This window comes from Alligator sinensis, unplaced genomic scaffold (genome assembly GCF_000455745.1).
Source record: "Alligator sinensis unplaced genomic scaffold, ASM45574v1 scaffold50_1, whole genome shotgun sequence".
Lineage (NCBI taxonomy): Eukaryota > Metazoa > Chordata > Crocodylia > Alligatoridae > Alligator > Alligator sinensis.
The window spans coordinates 1,619,829-1,638,239 of NW_005842059.1; the positions used below are offsets into that span (position 1 = coordinate 1,619,829).

At 47.5% G+C, this 18,411-nt stretch overlaps 1 protein-coding gene across 1 annotated transcript in view; it reads right to left on the minus strand.

Annotated features, from left to right (window-relative positions):
• Positions 1–2,136: 2,136 nt before the first annotated feature.
• Positions 2,137–18,411, minus strand: part of TRIM9 (tripartite motif containing 9) — a gene marked incomplete at its 5' end in the record, with an annotated part of 147,652 nt that continues 131,377 nt past the window's right edge. Inside the window, 6 exons of the mRNA XM_025203498.1 lie at positions 2,137–2,199; positions 8,294–8,456; positions 10,053–10,356; positions 11,542–11,565; positions 13,579–13,620; positions 17,246–17,446. Of these exons, the coding sequence (XP_025059283.1) occupies positions 2,137–2,199; positions 8,294–8,456; positions 10,053–10,356; positions 11,542–11,565; positions 13,579–13,620; positions 17,246–17,446 (797 nt within the window). The remainder of the gene's footprint in view (positions 2,200–8,293; positions 8,457–10,052; positions 10,357–11,541; positions 11,566–13,578; positions 13,621–17,245; positions 17,447–18,411) is intronic.

An 18,411-nucleotide genomic window follows, 5' to 3' on the forward strand; every position in this document is an offset into this window, starting at 1 on the left:
ATAAAAGTCATTTATTAGAACAGCAACCATGACACTTTTCTTTCGTACAGCAGCTGTATGCAGCTATAATCGCAGTACAGTGAAAACTACATATTACAATTCACTAGAAATCTAATAAGCATCATGAACATCATAGAGAACTGGGAATAACGACTATGAAAAATGAGTCCGGAGTGGCCCAGCCACCAAGTCTCATAAGAAATTAAAGATCAGTGCTGTCCTGCAACACAGCTCTTCTGTAGCTGAGATAAACTAATAGGTTTAAATGACCAAGATAGCACCCATTCAATAAATTAGGTAAACTTAATACTAGAACAGCAATATAACCAATAAGAACATTCTAAATAGAGTGAGCACTAAAGTAAATGATTATCTATTTACAGAAATGTCTTTCTGCTGGGACATTATGCCATTAGCTTTCCCACCCCCCACCACCCTAACCCTGGTTCAATTAACTACAGCTTTTCAGTGAACTTAATTGCTTGGCACATTGGCAAATGGTTGGGCAACAACAACTGAAACTTTCTCCAGCCCCTTAAGCTAATCTAGAGTGTCATTAAAGGACAGAAAGGAAAGCGCGATAACATGCGGCATGCAGTCTCTTTATTACAGAAACAGTAAAAATTAACGTTCTGGCATTAAACACAGTGATAAGAACCCGTCATTTTTGTATGTGGCATTTGTCTGAATTACCAGAAAGTTAAAAGTTGTATGCGTGGAAGCAGAATGTACTCTTCTGGATAGTAGGCACAGGCAGGCATGGCAACAAGCATGTATTCCTGAGAATGTGAATGCCATGGACTGTGTTTCCAAATCTCATCTTTCCTTTTTTTCTACTGGTTCTCCCTGGTCTCCAAGTCGTGATAACCTTATAACATAATGAATTCTCTCTATGAAAGAAAGGACACTATCAGGTGGGGTTGTTTTTTTTAAGGCTAGAATTTTCACTATCGCTATAAAAAAATAAATGCTAATATCAAAAGGGCCGAATACGGGCCCTGTGACATATGGCTGCACCACGTCAGCTGGCACCATTATGGAGAGAGCGGTTAAAGTCACTGATTGGGTGCGAGTGCTAGTTTCAAGTCTTCTTGCAAGTCTGTGCTATCTTGGAGTGCGTGAAGACAGGAGCGTGGCTGATTCCCCTGTCCACCTACTGAGCTAAACAGAAAAGTCTTTGGAGATGACAAATTATAGAGCCAGAGTCATTCAGTTACCAGCCAATTATTCTGCTTAAATCAAGTGATCGCCACATCACAAATGCAATTATCTTCTCTGGCTCCTTGTCCATCTTAATTACAGTGGTCTGACAAAGCTCTGACAAATTCCTCGGCATTTTCAAAGCAGTATTTTGGGGCTAAATCCTACTCGTGGCCACACGCGGGTGGCTCCCTTTGATGTCAATACGAGCCAGGAGCATGTGTAAGGGACGGATTTGGTCCTACTTGAATTGCTCGGACTGGCTCCCCGTACTTGGTGCGTTCGTTCCACCTGGCTCTGTATAGACTAACTGGTAATCCAAGACCAATGTCTACAAAGATGATTGAGGGCACTCCTTAAGAAAGGCCACAGGGAAAGAAACGTGGTTGGAGGTAATTTGCATGGTTTCAGCAACAGCTTTCCATTTTAGCCCTCCCTCCCCTCCCCAAGAGTCCCTCCCCAGGTATTTTTGTTTTTTATACAGCATCTTTTGCCTGATGTGTAACTCCGCCGAAAGTTATCGTCGTGGTTTCACTTGCAATGGCAGCGGCGAGGCTGGCTGATAGCAGCCGCAATGCTACGAGGAAATTAAAAGCTGGCGTAAAACAAAATAAATATAATAAAATAAATAAACTCAAACCTAAAAGCCGGCACAGAGTAATAGCTCAGGCTACCTAGATACTTTATCAGCCCCAAAAGCTAAACAGCAAAGCAAACACGCACAGTACGGTGCTGGAGATGTGGAGAGGGTTTGCTGCATGGTTGTGGTGTACAAAAGACTGCAGAAAGCCAGTTTCTTCTCTTCTCTCCTCTCTCCTGCCCCTTTGGTTTCCCCTGGTCTCCGATCACCAGCTGACCTATGAGGTGTCTTCCCAGAGAAGTAAATCGGCTCTCTTCACTCATGCTGAGAAAAGGCAGCTGGCTTCATTAGTTTTGTTACTGCATGGATGACCTAGAAGTGTAGAATTCGGGGACTGGCAAGCCAGTGTGAAGTGTCACCTGTAAGGAGAGCCCTGTTACCATCGAGCCAGCTAGCACTTTCCATGGGTGGGGTGCAATCCAGGTTTTGATGATAGGGCACGCGTAGACGAAACGGGGGCCCTAAATTGAAGCAGTGGGTTTTTAAAAACACAGCTTCAATTTAGGACCCTTTAACCTCCCGTGTCATGCACATACCCACTTACCTGCCTCTCCAGTGGTGGGGAGGGGAGGGCGAGCTGGCAGCGGGTGGAGTGGTCCCTGGGCTGCGGGGTGGGGGCTGGTGCTTCCCTCCACAGCAGCGGCGCCACCCCCACCCAGGGTGGCACCTGCCTGCAGGCACCCAGCTTGGGAGGTCCCAGGGGGCACTGCAGCCGCGGAGGAAAGCACCGGGCTCCTGCACAGCTCAGGCAGGCAGGCAGACTCCAGGGGGAAAAAAAAAAAGATCACCGCTTTTTTTTGTCTTAGGCAGAGCCTGCCTTCCCGGGCTGCTGCCAGGCTGCCTGCGGGGCTTTCTGCAGAGCCCTTGAGCTGCACGGAGCCCGGTGCTTTGTTCCATGGCTGTAGGGCAGCAAATTAAACTCCTCGGAGGAGTTTTAGTTTGCTGTGAACCAAGTCATTTGAGCTGCAACACACTGCCAAATATGCTACAGCGGCTGGAATTACTGCGCAATACGCTGTTGACACGTGCAACCACCAACACCATTAAAGCAGTGCAAAAGCATTTAACCTGCTTTAAGGTGTTGTGCACACGTGCCCCTCGTTTCATCTGCACATGGCCTTAAAGTTGAAATACCCTATTTTTTCACGTATGACACCTGCCCAAATAAGAGAGACATTTTGTTTTTGGAAAGCAGAATAAAGGAAAATGTTCTTTCCTTAAAAATGCTGGTTAAAAGCTTCTGCATGCTAGGGATAGAGAGAGTGCCCACAGCCAGCGACTAAGCAGCTCCTCACATGCCCACCGTGCTGCTATTCTCCTCCGCCACAGTTTGCAGGTGGGAGCGGAGGTGGGCATAACCTTGCACTGTTCTCAGTGTGGGCTGTTTCAGAAGCCTCCCATCTTTAAGGCCACTCCTTTGAAAGGCCCAATGAAATCGGCACCAAGGCAAGATCCATGCTGTGATGGAGATGATCAAGTGTTTAGCTAGGCTCCTAGCCCTTAGCGAGCATAGATGATGCCTCATCCACTTCCTTACACTCTCATCCCTGCCCTTGGCCCAGAGTGTGTATTCTGCCTCCTCTCTCTTGTACCATGGGCCCCAATGATGCTCTTCTGGCATCTTAGGGAAGCCCAGTCCTTCCAGTGTCTCTCATTCATGCTCCTCTCCCTGTCACTGTGCAGAGCCAAGAACAGCTTGCATGCCAGGGGCAAACAATTAGAGCAGCCGTCTTAGGGAGCATCATCAGCCTGCTCCATCCTGGCTGCCATTGAGAGGAAAAGGAGGTGCAGACCTTCATTGGAATGTGAATTAATCAGCTATATCATATATTACGTATAAAAAACACAACAAAATAAGCAAAACTAATCAAAAGATGTCGTTTCTATATTCCTGTTATAATTAAAATTAAATGTACATCGCCTTCAGATTCATAAAACAAAAGCTAGCATTGAGTGTCTCGACAGTGCATCCTATATTTTGCTGGAAATTATTTCCACACCTGAGTTCACTGTTTGATGCAACAGAGAAGGGGCAGCCATGGGAAGGGTGCATAGAGAGAGGTGGCACAGTCCAAGCCTTGCGCCAGGAGAATGGTCCTTGCGGCAGCTGTCTGGATGGGTATAGCCTAAGGTATGATGTAACGTCCTTCTGAGCTACAGTTTATTCTGATACAGAAACAAAGACTACACCAGCTGAGGGATCTTCACAAGCATCAAGGGGAAACTTAGGGCTAGGGTCTTTGGGCTTGTGAGGCTAGGGAGAGACATAAACAGGTTTAAGTGATCAGAAACTGGTTTAAACCTGGAACAGAACAGATATTCAGTGCATAGAAACCAGTCTGAAGATGGCTGAAGCTGGTTTGAGATAAACCTGGTTGAATGTAGCATTAGACTTAACTGATTTGGCTCAAACTGGTTTATGCAATGTCTGTCCCAGATCCTTGCTAGTTTAAGATAAACCAGACACCCCCAGCATCCCAGCATGCTCTCTGGGCTGGGCGGGGCTTTCTGCTTCACAGCAGGGCAGGTCCCTCCCCTCTTCTCCCTGGGCAGAGCTCCTCCAGCACAGACTTGCAGACACAGCAGGGTCTACTGGCTTCCCTGTGCCTCCCCCTCCTCTCTCACCACTTGCTGCTTAAGCAAGGATCCCCTCCTCCCCTCTGCCCAGCATGTGGTATGCTAGCTAGTGCTGTATAGGGCTCCGGCAGAGACACAGCAGGGTCTGCTGGCTTCCCCCTGCCCTTCCCCCTCCTCACTGCTCAGGAAGGAAATCCCCCCTTCCCTCCCTCCCTCCCATTTCCCACAGCACAGACCCCAGCCCCATGGACCCTAGGCATGTGGTATGCTAGCTAATGCTGAGCGGTGTCTGTGCGTGTGTCTCTCCAATTCCATTGGGACAGGCAGGCAGACAGAACAAGGCTTTTGGAGCTAATCAACAGGTCACCCAGGTAAGCTGTTTAAGAAGAGTTTGAAGTAATGGGAGAGAAGCTAGTGTTTTGCTAATTGGGTGATAAAGACTCTTATCAGCTCTTGGCTACCTTGCTCGCCTGGCAGTTTGCTGCAGAGTCAGAGAAGCAGGGAGGGAGATTGAAAAGCTCTGTACCATCAACAGCTGCACGCACTGCACACCCCCACCCCCTTGCCTCAGAGTGCTAGCTAGAGTCTGGGGGCTGACAGCTCTCCCTCCCCTTGAGTAGCCAGCAGGGAAAAGCCTGGGATGGTGCAGGCAGGCATCCCTAATGAGAAAGTCTTGCTGGGGCCTGGCCATGCCCCTTCAGCTCAACTCTGTGCAAGGGAAGGGAGGGCTGCTCTAGCACCCCCCAGCTTCTAGCCTGAGGCACTGCAGGCATGTGTCTCAATTTCCTCAGTCCAGAGAGAATGTCTGTCCAGTTTCCCACCAGTTCAGCCTAGCCAGGTTAGACTAACCTGCAAAAGTCGAATCAATTCAGACTCAGGCTTTCTGAATGTCTGTCCCTAGCCTGAATGTTTCCTTCAACAGGCCACAGAGCAATTGCTGGCATGCTTTCTACTAGAGAGGAATACAAGACTATGGAAGAGGATTCCCTTTCTCTTGGATATGAAAAGGGCATTGGAGAATTGGAGAGTTTGCTTTTCTCAGGAAAATGATTCATGTACAGAAGACTTCATCAGCCAGCCAGCTGCCCTGACAAACTGAGGCAGGATTACTGTTTTGAGAAAATATCCTTCCTCTTGTAATTGGTGAATTGTATTCCCCAGCCCATGAAGACCGCCAGCTTTTGCGAACAGCCTCTCTCTCTCTTGCGCACACAGACACTTATGTGCCTCAAATTCATGCCCTTTTCTAAACCATTTAATTCTCATGTTCACTTTGGATAGAAAAACCCAACTCATTTCTTGCTTTGGGAAAAAAAAAATACTTTTATGTTTAGATTAAAATTTGCCATGATGCTGTCCAGACTAAACTCTTTTCAGTGCTAATTAGAGCTGTTCTAAGGATGTATTTTTGAAGAATGAGGATGATGACTATTGTAGGGTTACTCGCAGCACTTTGATTAAAACTGGGCTTCTCTGTTTGGGATTTTAAACTTTCTCTCTTCTCTGGAACTGCCAAGAAGCGCTGGGATGCAATAAGAGCTCCTATCTCTCAGGACAGTGGGAAGGATGTAGTGATAAGAATTAGTTATCAAGCAGCAATGCTTCTGTACTTTTACTGCATAGCATTACACACCCAAGCTCTAACCCTACCACACACACCAGAACCATATTTTCCCTAGGTGTTCCTTGGTAGTTGCACTTAAAATAACACATCTTTTATGACTCAGCTTTCAAACTCTGGCATCACACCGGAGCCTGTGATGGGTAATTTAGTGTGGTCTGAGCTCTTGGGTAGGAAGGTCTGTCTTCTGCATAAGGTGCTGAAGTGATGCAGAGGTCATCTGGGTTTAGTGCTAAACTTTGCCATGAGTTTTCTGCATGATCCAAGGGAACTCATTCTATGCCTCAGCTCTTACCTGTCCAACAGGGGGAATAGTCTTGTCTGTTCACACTGCAAGCTCCTTTGGGGAGGGCTGGTCCCTTACTGGGTGTTTCTAGAGTGTCCAGAACTGTCCATTACAGGAGACAGGGCTTGAGTGGGTGCCAGCGCCTCCACAGCAGTGGCCCATTTTACACTCAACCCAGCAGTAAGTGGAAGAGAAGCTGCAGCAGGTTGCTTATCAGGGAAGCAGGGGTAAGTTGCAGTACTTACATGAGCACATGGGCAAGTTACCATGAAACATCTGGTGCATGGTAAAGTCCCACCCTCTTTTACCCTGACACTCCTGATGATGAAGATAAGGGTCTCTAGGTCCAAGCATACTGTCAGCGTGCAGTATAACCAAATACTGTTGCTGTCCCTGTGCTGCTGATTCATTTAATAATCGCACCAGGAACCGGTCATCAGAGACTCCAGTTCCCATAAAACTAGGTTAAATTTGGATCAGCTATTTAGAAAGATGACGTGGCATGGAGACGGGGGATGCCCAAATGATGATGGAGAGATGTGTTATGTCTTATTCATGTATGATACTAATGGGGAGCTGGAAAGAATATATTCATCCCTTGCATTTGCTTTACCTGTAGGGAACAGGAAGCAAAGGCACCTGCCAGGAGCATCCTTCAGCAAGTGCCTGGGTATGTCTACACTGCAGTGCAGGGGGGTGAAGGCAGCATTCATCCCTGAGCCAGCTTTAACCTAGCTAGCTGGGGACCAGAGGCAATGTAGCCATGGCAGCACAGGCATCTGTGTGCACCAATCTGCCTGGACCATACTTTGGGCGTGTCCACACAAGATGCTCAATACCTATTGGATTAATACTACTGCATATTAGCGCACCTGGAAAAAATCATGCTAATGCACTAATGCACAGTAGGTTAGTCCCATGACCATTAAGCATTACAAAAAAGCATTTGTTTGCGCCAATGCACAGTAGCACTGATAATGGTGCATTAAATTAGTACCTGTAAGTGAATGAGTCATAATTATGGCACACTAATGAACATGTAGATGCACCCTTGGTGGTCGAAGTCTGGGTTGCTGCACCTTCATTGCTATTGCTATGAGTTGCATTTAAACTAGCTGAGGTATGGGCTACATCCACAACCTGCCCAAGCCATGTATTGCTGCCTGCTGGTCTTGCCCAAGTCTCTTTTGTGATTAAGAGGCCCAATCCTAATGCCACTGGAGCCTGTAGGAGTCATTCCACCGACACACGGGCTTCAGTAAAAGCCTGTGATGGGTATTGTGATTCCCTCCCGCATGGGGACGATTGGGGAGATTGCTGTTAATGGCCATAATTGGAGGAGGTGAGCTTGTCTGAACCCAGTAACTTCCTGCCCATGGCAGGGATCAGACTTGATGATCTTGCAGGTCCCTTCCGGTCCTTTGATTCTATGATTCGATAATATTGCCTGAAATAAAACACTGACTTTACTTCAACAGGACCTGAACTTTGTGACTTTGTGAGGCTTTGTGACTTCATCTGATCAAGTTGGCTTTCCTCGTCCCTTCTAAGAAGCACTTCTTGAGCTTTTTTGCAATAGCACAGTGTTCAGAGGAGCAAAATGTGGCAGATCACAGCTAAACTCAGTCAAAACCTCTGTAAGCAAATGACACACACAAAGCATCACTTTGAAGTAGATGCACTAGTGGGTAGGGGAAAAATGAGGAGAAAACAGAGACCAAAAATACAGGAGTAGCTCAGACTGTCTCAAGGGGGGTGTGCAATAACTAGCAAGAGTCCTGAGGGATGCTAAAGGATGGAGTTGCTGAACTCTGCCAAACCAAAGAGACCGCGAATCCTGGTCTCATGCCATGGCACAGACAGATAAAAGAAGATGCCAAGTGCTCCAGAAAGGCACTTCCTTATTTCAATCTCTCTCCAGGAGCTTGGAACGTAATATCAACTCCTCTGCACTAACACGGGCACATACCTGCACGTTCCTGTTCAGGCTCACAGCGGGAAAGAAGAGGCCTTCCAAGTTCTCAAATGCCACCGGCCCTTGCTGGTCCTCATTGATGGAAAATGTCAAGGTCCTCCTAGTTAGGTCAAGAAGCACTCCCACTGTAGCACCTTTGGTTATTCCCCCCTCCGTTCTGTAGGGGATATAAAATCAGTCAGATGATGTATATCGCTTAACGTCCATCCCAGTCTTTGCCTTTATGGAACGGGCTTCCTGGAAGGTACAAAATAGCACCTCTGACTCCTGGCTATGCAGGTTAAAACACTTTAAAGAGCATGCACAAATGAACTACACTACGCCTGCACAAATGAACCACACAATACTGTGGTCCAGTGATGAATGTGTCAAATTCTGCTCACCTTTGACATCAATGGGAGCTGTGTATGTGTGTGTGTGTCTGCGGGTAAAATCTCATAAAAACTGCCATTTACTGGGTCCAATTTGCCCAAACTCCTGTGTCACAGGAGTAGATCCTGCAAGGGAGAGAGACAGGGTCGGACCAGGTTTTCTTCTACTGTTTCTCTCCCACTTGCAGCCTCCAGGTCAGTCTCCCCATACGATCATCCTTTATTTTGCAGAAGGGCTTGGGAAAAGCCCAGATTGCTCCACACCTTTCTAGCAGTGACTAATACATTCATGAAGCGCCCAAGGAGAAGTCAGCGAAGCCGGATAGATATTGGTTGGGTGAGAACTGAATCTGCCCCAAATGTTTGTGACGTATACAACCTATGAACAGCATCATTAGCCTTTCTTCTATAGCAGCACCTCTTCCACTGTCCGTGCATGGCCAGAACTGATACACACAACTGTAAGGAGGATGTGCTTATGTGAGAGGACATGCCAAAAGGGGCAGGGGGTTGGGAAGTTATAAAAAAGACCGGGTGTGCTTGTAGCTGGCTGTTTGCCTCTCTCCCGCTATCTCTTTGGATCCAAATAAGGCTCAAAGTGACGAGGGAACTGAGCCGGGCCATGGCATTTTGTTGTTTTTCCCCGATCTGTCTCTCTCTCCTGCTGTCCACAAGAAAGAGCGATGGGTCAGAATGATATCTGTTAGAGTCTGGGTGTCTTTCCTCCAACTGCAATGCATCCCGGAAAGGTAAAACTATAAACTGGAGTATCCGGGAGAGGGCGGCTTGGTGGAGAGAACGCTTTATCGGCTGGAAAACCTCCGGGGAGCCATGCACAGACCTGGGGCCAAACCATTGGGTCTCACTTCTAAGATGGGCTGCTACCTGGACCGTTTCTATCCACAGAATAAGCTGATGGGTTAAAGAAAGAGGTAGTGCTGAAACCTAGACTGAAAGGAAGCCTAGAGGCCCATGGATGCAGTGCGACGATCCAAATGCAGCAGCCTCTGAGCAGCCGGTCAGGGGAACCTGAATGAGGCAGGAATAACCGTAGGTAGGTTATCCTTCTTCAGAGGGTCTGGGAAGGGCGCATTACACCATGCAGGCGGTCAAGTAAGTGTCCTGGCTCTCTGTAGCAGGAACAGATGGGAGCCATGTAATGCTAAGTGCAGACACAAAGGGCTCTTGCAGCAGACATGGTGTCTTGGATGCCCAAACCGCTCCTAGCTGATACAGCGGGTACGTAGTACTGCACGTCAGGCTCGAGAGCAAATTGGATACAGCAGCCATGGACGGTGGTGCAGTTGCATACATCAGGACTAAATCGAGGCCTTAGTCTCAGACAAAGACAGTCTAGAGGACACCGGGCCCCAGTGGCCTACCTGTTAGTGTGCGAATTGTTGTGCATAAACCAGCTCCGGTTGTTGTCCACATACATCGCCCAGGCCTTGTCGTCCTTTCCCAGCATGACATCCTTGAGGACATCGATGCGGGCTACGCCGAAGGCCGGGTCGGGGTGGTTATCGTAACGATCGATCGACAGCTCCCAGTAATGGAGCCCTTTGGAGAAGCCCGTTTTCCCCAGCACAACCCTGTCGTCGTAGCTGTTACAGGTGACGGTCAAGTTGTCGTTGGAAAAGATGATGTCCGTGTGTGCGGAGGAAGGGTCGAAGGAGAACCAAGCTACTGGAATACACAAGGATAGCTGGTTAGTATGACGGGAAGACCTCAACCCAACCACAAAGGCACGCAGACCGGACAAGAAACATTGCATGCCACCATGCGGGAAGGATGTTCAGTAGTGGACACCGAGAAGTGTCCAAAGAGAAGTGGGGCTGCTTCTGCAGAACTTGCCGCAGGAGCTAGCAAAGCAATCTGTGTAGGGACGGAGACACTTATGGGGGTCACCGGCACCTCGACCTGACTGAGTAATGCCAGACCTTGCAAACTAGCCTGTGAGAGGGGGCGACTGCCATGGTCTGGCAGCTGTGGGGCCAAAACTGGGACTCAGGGGACCTGGGTGCTACTCCTGCTCCTGCCCTTGACCTAGTGTGGGTCCTCAAGGAAGTCACATCACTTTTCTGAGTACCTTCTCCCCCTCTTGCTCCTCTCTTTAGAGGACTCTTTAGGGCAGAGGTGCTCCCTCACCATTTCGGCTCTTAGCAAAATGGCCCGCGGCTTTGCCTGGGCCTCTTGGTTCTAGCAGAACGAAAATATTAAGTCATACTTACTCTGACGACTAAAGTTTATTCATGAGAGTAAAAGTTTGTAAGATCAGGCCCAATGTGGGAAGGGGGCTTAAAAGATTAGCAGATAAACTGTGTGTGCATTTGAGAGCTTGTGGTTCTAGAAATCAAGAGCACATAACAGATTTACATTTACAGATGTGTTAAGTACCACCCAGAAACCTCCCTGAAGAGCAAGCAACCATATATACATATGCATATACATATACATATATACAAATATTTAAAACACAAGCTAGCTTTTGCAAAGTCTGGGAAATGCTTGAGCATCTCTAAGACCCAACAGGATGGCTGATTTAAATGCACGGTGACTTGCGTACAGGAAACCTGACAGAGAGAACATCCCTTTCTTGACAGCGTACACACAGAGTAACAGAGTTTCACGAGCCACTATCCAGGGTTCACAGGCGATTGTTTTCCAGTGGTCTTTTGTGCACTTAATGTGGTGGAAATGTGAACTAGCTGACACATCCACAACAGATTCTTGCACCTGCAATGGCAAACACTGCTTGAAAACAAATGACTCGCGTGAGATTTCCACACTGATTTATTGAATGGTTTCACAGGCCAGTTCACATGCACTCAGGCTCCCTGGGTTTATAACTCAATGTAAGCGGTTCCATACCTGCCACCAGTTTTTTAATGTCAACTGTTGTCATTCCAAAGGAAAGGCGTGCAGGAAGAAAAACAGGAAGAAAGATTGGCATTTATTAAAACAAGGCATTCAGAAATACTTTTCTGCTCATAAACTTTTCCATTCGCTGCAGACACAGACTCAAGATGAACCTGCACTGTAAATGAAGTGCACATTACATTGCATGGTGTGTGAATGGTTTGGTGAACCTAAGTTTCATAGATTTCACAGACATCAGGGCTGGAAGGGACCTCGGAAGATCATCGAGTCAGCCCCCTGCCCAAGGGGCAGGAAGTCAGCTGGGGTCAAATGATCCCAACAAGATAAGCATCCAAGTGTTTCTTAAAAGTGTATAGAGTAGGTGCTTGCACCACCTCTGGCAGTAGTCTATTCCAGGCCTTGGGGGCTCGGACAGTAAAGAAGTTTTTCCTTATGTCCAGCCTGAAACGGTCATGGAGGAGTTGGTGACCATTGGACCTAGTTGTCCCTTGGGGTGCTCTGGTGAACAGATGTTCCCCCAGATCCTGATGCACACCGCTGATGTACTTATAGGCAGCCACCAGGTCCCCCCTGAGCCTGTGCTTCTCCAGGCTGAAGAGTCCCAGGGCTCGCGGCCTCTCATCATGAGGCCTGCTCTCTTGCCCTCTGATCATGCGCGTGGCTCTCCTCTGCACTCTCTCAGGCTTCTCCACATCCTTTTTAAATTGTGGAGCCCAGAACTGGACGCAGTACTCCAGCTGTGGCCTCACCAAGGCCGAACACAGCAGGAGGATGACATCCTGGGATTTGCTTGAGAAGCATCTATGGAGGCAAGCCAGAGTTTTGTTTGCTTTACCACCAGTGGAGGCTCATATTCATCTTGTGGTCAATCATGACCCCCAAGTCCCTTTCGGCTGTGGTGCTAGTGAGCGTAGCACTGCTGAGCCTATAAGCATGATGCGGGTTTTTTTCCCCCAAGGTGGAGTACCTTGCATTTTTCCATATTGAAGGTTATCAGGTTTAGATCTGCCCACTTTCTAAGCCTATCCAGGTCAGCCTGGATTACCAGCCTGTCCTTGGGTGTGGACACTACCCCAAAGTTTGGTGTCATCGGCAAACTTGGCCAGTCTGCTTCTAACACTGGTGTCCACATCGTTAATAAAGTTGTTGAAGAGAACAGGTCCAAGGACGGAGCCTGGGGGGACCCCACTGGTCACGGAGCGCCAGGATGATTCACATCTGTCGACTACCGCTCTCTGGGTCTGACCTTGGAGCCAATTCCCCAGCCAGCGGACCGTGACGTAGCCGAGGCTGCATTGGCCAATTTTTCCATGAGGAGATCGTGGGACACCAGATCGAAGGCTTTTTTGAAGTCCAGATATATGATGTCAATCTCTTCTCCCTTGTCCAGGTGATAGGTCACCTGGTCATAGAGGAAGAGATTGGTCAGGCAAGACCTACCCACAGCAAACCCGTGCTGGTTGCATTGCTGGGTGATTGGAAAGTCATTTGCTTTTTTCCCAAAGGAATCAGGGGGTCTGATTTTACATGCTCTTGACCCCTCATTTCTCCCCTAGCAATCAAAAGGTCTTCAGCACCTCGGCTAAGCAGGCCTGGAGTCCTGATTTCAGGAAATTACAGGTCTCATTTTAAGTGCACAAGTAATCCAGTGACCTTCAAAGGTAAAGGTAGCTGCTAATCACGCACTTAAAGTCTTGTACATGCTCTTATGCCTCAGTGACCTGGAGTCTTTTCTTTTATTGCTATAAGGCTCAGCTCTGAATTTGATTAAAGGACCACTTCAGGTTTCCCTTTAAAACCCCAAAAGGGAAGAACTTATTCCTTTTCTCCCAAATAGAAATGATCATTCCTCATCGCATTCAGGAATGGCATTTGAGAAACTAATGCAAACGGGTTGGAAAAAGTTGGAAACACTCGTGGATAAACAACTGTCTGCTCACTGTGTCAAAACAAGGTTAAAAATTAACACAAAACATGGATGGATGACCAACAAAGCGAGAGCTACTTAATTGTAATAAAGATACTTGCCTAATTGAGAGTAAGGCGCTGACTGTGTCTCAAAATTGCATCCTATAAAGAGATACTATATTTCACACATCAAAGCTAAGAAACAGCAACTGGTCTCATGAAAACAAGTGCACACACATGTACAGAATTACTCATTTGCTTTACCACAGCAGGCCTGATTCATTAAAAGCCAAAGACCAAAAGTTTTCAAAATGACTGCCCATTTTAAGTGCCTAGCTAAAGACTCTTGCAAAGGCCTGACTTTCAGGAAGCCTCAGCCCATAACCACAAATGGGCACCTTTCAGATAGATCACGGCTGGCGTCCAAACTCCTATCCCAAGTTATTGGACACTTTGGAACATCCCAGCTTCTATTGCCCCTGGGTCCTTGTCTTTTGTCCTCTGCACCAGAAAAGGGAACGTGGTCCTTGAGCAGTGCAAAGCAAGCAATTTTGCCATTCAGTAAAATCTTTTCATCTGCACTGCTTCAAAATACTTCCCACCACTCCCTAGGGACAGACATCAATGTGAGAAGGGTAGATTTTGATTTCAAGAGAGTTTTCTCCAGCAAAATGGAACCTAGATCTCATTCTTCTGTGCAAAAAAAATCCCTCTTACATCCCTATAAAAAAGGAATGCGTGGATTAAGGCTGTCCTAATGCTTTGGGACTTTTCATGTCTTCGTTGGTGGGGTTTACGTAGCTATAGCACGGTACTTTAGCTCCCATTGTAGCTTAAGAGCAATGGGGCTAAGGGGCCCCTGAACTAGAGCTAAGCAAGCATCATGAATTGATATTACTGTGAGCATTTACGGAGGGTGTTTGATGCTCATAAAGGTTATAGGCTTCACAGAGCATGGTGAGATGGGGCTGCATACAGACCTCCTTGCACAGTTTCCATGCTACATCTCATCCTGAGCTATTACCCTATTTCCCCAGAGCACATTACTTGCTGAGTGGGGTCAGATCATGGCAGCTGTTTGCTTTGAAACGACTCGACTTTAAAGCCTGGTTAAGCCAGGTCTCCGGAGGCCAGCAGCTGGCATATTGGCTTTGGGTGCTACCAGTGGAAAAATAATGGGCCGCAGTTCCACCGCTGGGCGAAAACCTCACAGCACAAGTCAGATGGGAGTGGAAGGGGTTGGGGGAGAGGGGGTAAATGCTAAATTTTGCATTCCTCTCACCCTGGGGCTGGTCCATCTGGACCTAACTAGAGCAATCCTTGGGCTGCTCCAATTTACTCTAGCTGCAAACGGCTCTGAAGCGCTGGAACTGCATCTGGGGCTTAGCATCATGTAGGGATTCACCAGGAAAGTCTTGCCAAGACCCAAGACCCTTAGGTCTGCCAAGACCCCTTCACTGACAGCAGCAGAAAGGGAAATGTGAAACGCTGCATTCACTATTAGCCGTCAAAGGTCACGCTGGAACGGATGACCTGAAACGCTTATGCTAGCTGTGCAATATCTCTGCCAGCGGCACGCTGCACCTGCAAATCAGACCCAGAGCATTTGCAAAGTGTCTCAGCTTGTAAAGAAGTTATTGCAACCTCCCACTTAGCACCTCTTCTCTTATTATTGCAGAGAAAGCCTGCTGGGAAGGGGAGGAACTGGGGTTGGAAGGAGAAGTCAGTACGAGACAGCCTTGTTCCCAGTCTGTTTTAGGAGGCACAGCACGGTTCTGCGGCTGGTTTTGTATCTACCTGTAGGCAGAAAAAGGAGACGTGCGCTCTGTACCAGCATTTTCTTACATCACATTTGCATCAGGCTCTTGGACACATTAGTGCCGTCCTGGCCAAGCACATCGCCTGCCGCCTTTGAGCTCTTTGCAGCTGTACGAAGTGACGCAATGTCTGCCAAGGCCTTTTTAATGAATCGTGCCCTGCGCCCTCTTTGGAAAGAGGTCTCTGTGCTTTCCCGCACAACACATTTATCTCTAGTAGCACACAGTCGTAAAATCCCAGCCCGGCACCCCGCCACCACCCCCTCCACAGACCGTTGTTACAGAAATACGCAGTCCACAAACAAAGTATTTGATCAAAGCCAATACAGTCGGTCTCGGTACACTGGAGACAGAGTCAAAACGTCCAATAACAAAACATAGTTAAGAAGCCAGCAGTGCACAGCAGTACAATGAGAAACATGGAAGCACAAAGGAAAAAAAGAAATAAAAACCCCATTGCTGGTAGGGGTGGCAGCCCCTGGGCGTGTTGGAAACCACCATGCTGCAGCATTCCTCATTCCAAGGGATGGGATGGAAATCAAAATTAAGGGGACCCCGTTCTCCCCTTGCTTACACTGGTGTAAGCTGTGAATTACGGTGCGGAGTCCAATGGAGTGGCCGTGGTGTGAACACAGCACGACGGGAGGATCAGCCCCGGCATCTTTGGCAGGAAGAAACGCGCAATTATTGTTCTCCACGGTTGCCGCAGAGCTCTGGGGAGATCAGCCCTGCCTCCTGCTCCTTTGCCGGCTGCTGCCCGCGGCAGGGCGAAGTACCTTCACTCTGGCTGTGCTTTGCTCAAGGAAGCAACCTACCGCTCAGCCACAGCCCGCTCAGCCCAGAAGCAGGGAGGCCGGCAGGGTGCCTGGTGCCTGATTGCAACCGACCGTTCAAAGCGCGGCTGAGAGTTTCCTCCAGGTAGTTTCCACTGCTCTGAAGAAAAAGAGGATTAACTATCCCACGTCCTGCTCCTCACAAAGTCTGGGCTCCCCCAACTCCAATTTAAGTCAGTGGGAGCTACAGAAGCACGGTGTCCTCAAAAAAGGAGGCTCTGGCCTCTGCCCACCAGATCTATTCGGTCTGAGCTGGGCTTTGGGGGTCCTAAATATATCTATCTATCTATCTATAGAGATCTAGCTATATCTATATCTATCTATCTATAGATAGATAGATATCTATAACTATATCTATCTATATCTATCTATCTATATAGATAGATAGGTAGAGAGATAGATATAACTATATATATATATCTAGATAGATAGATAGATATCTATAACTATATCTATATAGATTGGTAGCTAGATAGATATAACTATATATATCTATATCTAGATAGATAGATAGATATCTATAACTATATCTATCTATATAGATAGATAGGTAGCTAGATAGATATAACTATATATATTTATATATCTAGATAGATATCTATAACTATATCTATATAGATAGATAGGTAGATAGATAGATATAACTATATATATCTATATCTAGATAGATAGATAGATATTTAAAATGTCTGTTGGGTCACGGTTTCATCCAAATGCTCTGAAACCATCTGATAGCAGTGGCTGAACCTCCTGGATGTGCTGAGCATGCAAACCTTTGAAACACCTCCATGGATTTCTCCCAGAAGGATGCACCAGTGCTCCAGCTGAAATCCCAGGATGACTCTTCCCCTGGTTATAACAGCTGTTATCCCGACCCCGGGTTTGCCTTGGCGGAGTAGGCAGAGGGGGTGAAATGACATCTAAACCGGTACCGTTGTTACATAGAAACAGAGATACACCACATAGCTACATCATCCAAATTCCTTTCACATCGGAAACAGGCCACTGACAAACAGAACGACTTACCCCCCTGGCATATGAATGTCATGGGGAAAAAAAACAAAGCAAAACAAACAGATGCTTTGGAGATGCCCAAAAGCACAGATCAAGAGGAAATGCCAGAGGGGCTCGGCTCACCGGCTGAATTCAGAGACTGTAAAGAAGAATGCAAGCTCAGCTGGTGGGACGAAGATCTTAGCTCAAAGTAGGATCTCCCCGAGAAGCTGGGTTGTAGATTAAGAGTGGAGGAGAAAGGACTCATTCTACGGAGCTGCGACCTTTCCAAAGATCTTTCCAAAGGCACTGGAAAAGGGAGGGTCTGTTCTTCTGACTCTGTGTCTAAACGCAAGATCAATGCAAACTAGAGATCAGAAACTTTCATATCATTACCTAAGACCCCCAGTCCAGAGCACGGGCCCTTGTACACGTGTGGGCTCCTTCTCTGCTGTGTTGCCATGGGCATGTGCTGGGCAGAACGACATACAAGGCCACTGTGCGCATTGATACCTCTCAGTCACCGTGTGCCATTGAGGCTGTGTACAGCAAGCACGCTTTGGCCTTTGCAAATATCCCTATGTTGTTGAAGACACATATGATGTGCTTTTCTTTTCAGCAAGTCCCGGAGCCCTTCACAAGAATGAATCCCACCTAGGGAGGTTTGCAATTTGCCATGCCACTTACCAGGGGATGCACTTTAACTGGTATCATGGACATTTCCCCTCACCCTGTTATAATCCTCATAATAAAGGGGAGACGTGCAGGTTTCATACAGGTCTGATACACTTTTGGCACATGGTTGGTCTAAATGGTGTTATTCTAAGCATCCCCAAATACCCACCTTACTCAAAGGCTGTTTGGCCTGCTGTGTTCCTGGGAAACTCCTTGTAGCTATCAAGATGCATTTGGCTGTTACAGGAAGAATTTCACTTTAACCCATGAGATTCATATAGGGACACTGGACGGGATCTCCTGGGTCATCAAAACTATTGCAAACCATCACGTGCCTGTCATAAACTGATTGATCCCCCTCTTAAAATAGAGTAGAAGAACGCGCTGTGCCCCTGCCACCCACAGGGCTCCTGGACAGCAGAGACGGAAAGGCCCGACAGATCTGTGATGATCTGCTCTTTGTAGCTGCACTTCTGGATTGCTTCCTCCAGGGTCTATAGGAGGCAGGTAATCAGCTCTCTCTTTGCTCTACCACCATTCAGAGCGCACAGCCCAACAGGTCACACTACAGTTAGTCCAAGACATAAAGCATGGGGCTTTTCCTAGACAATAGGTTATGTCAGAGGAGGGAGCAA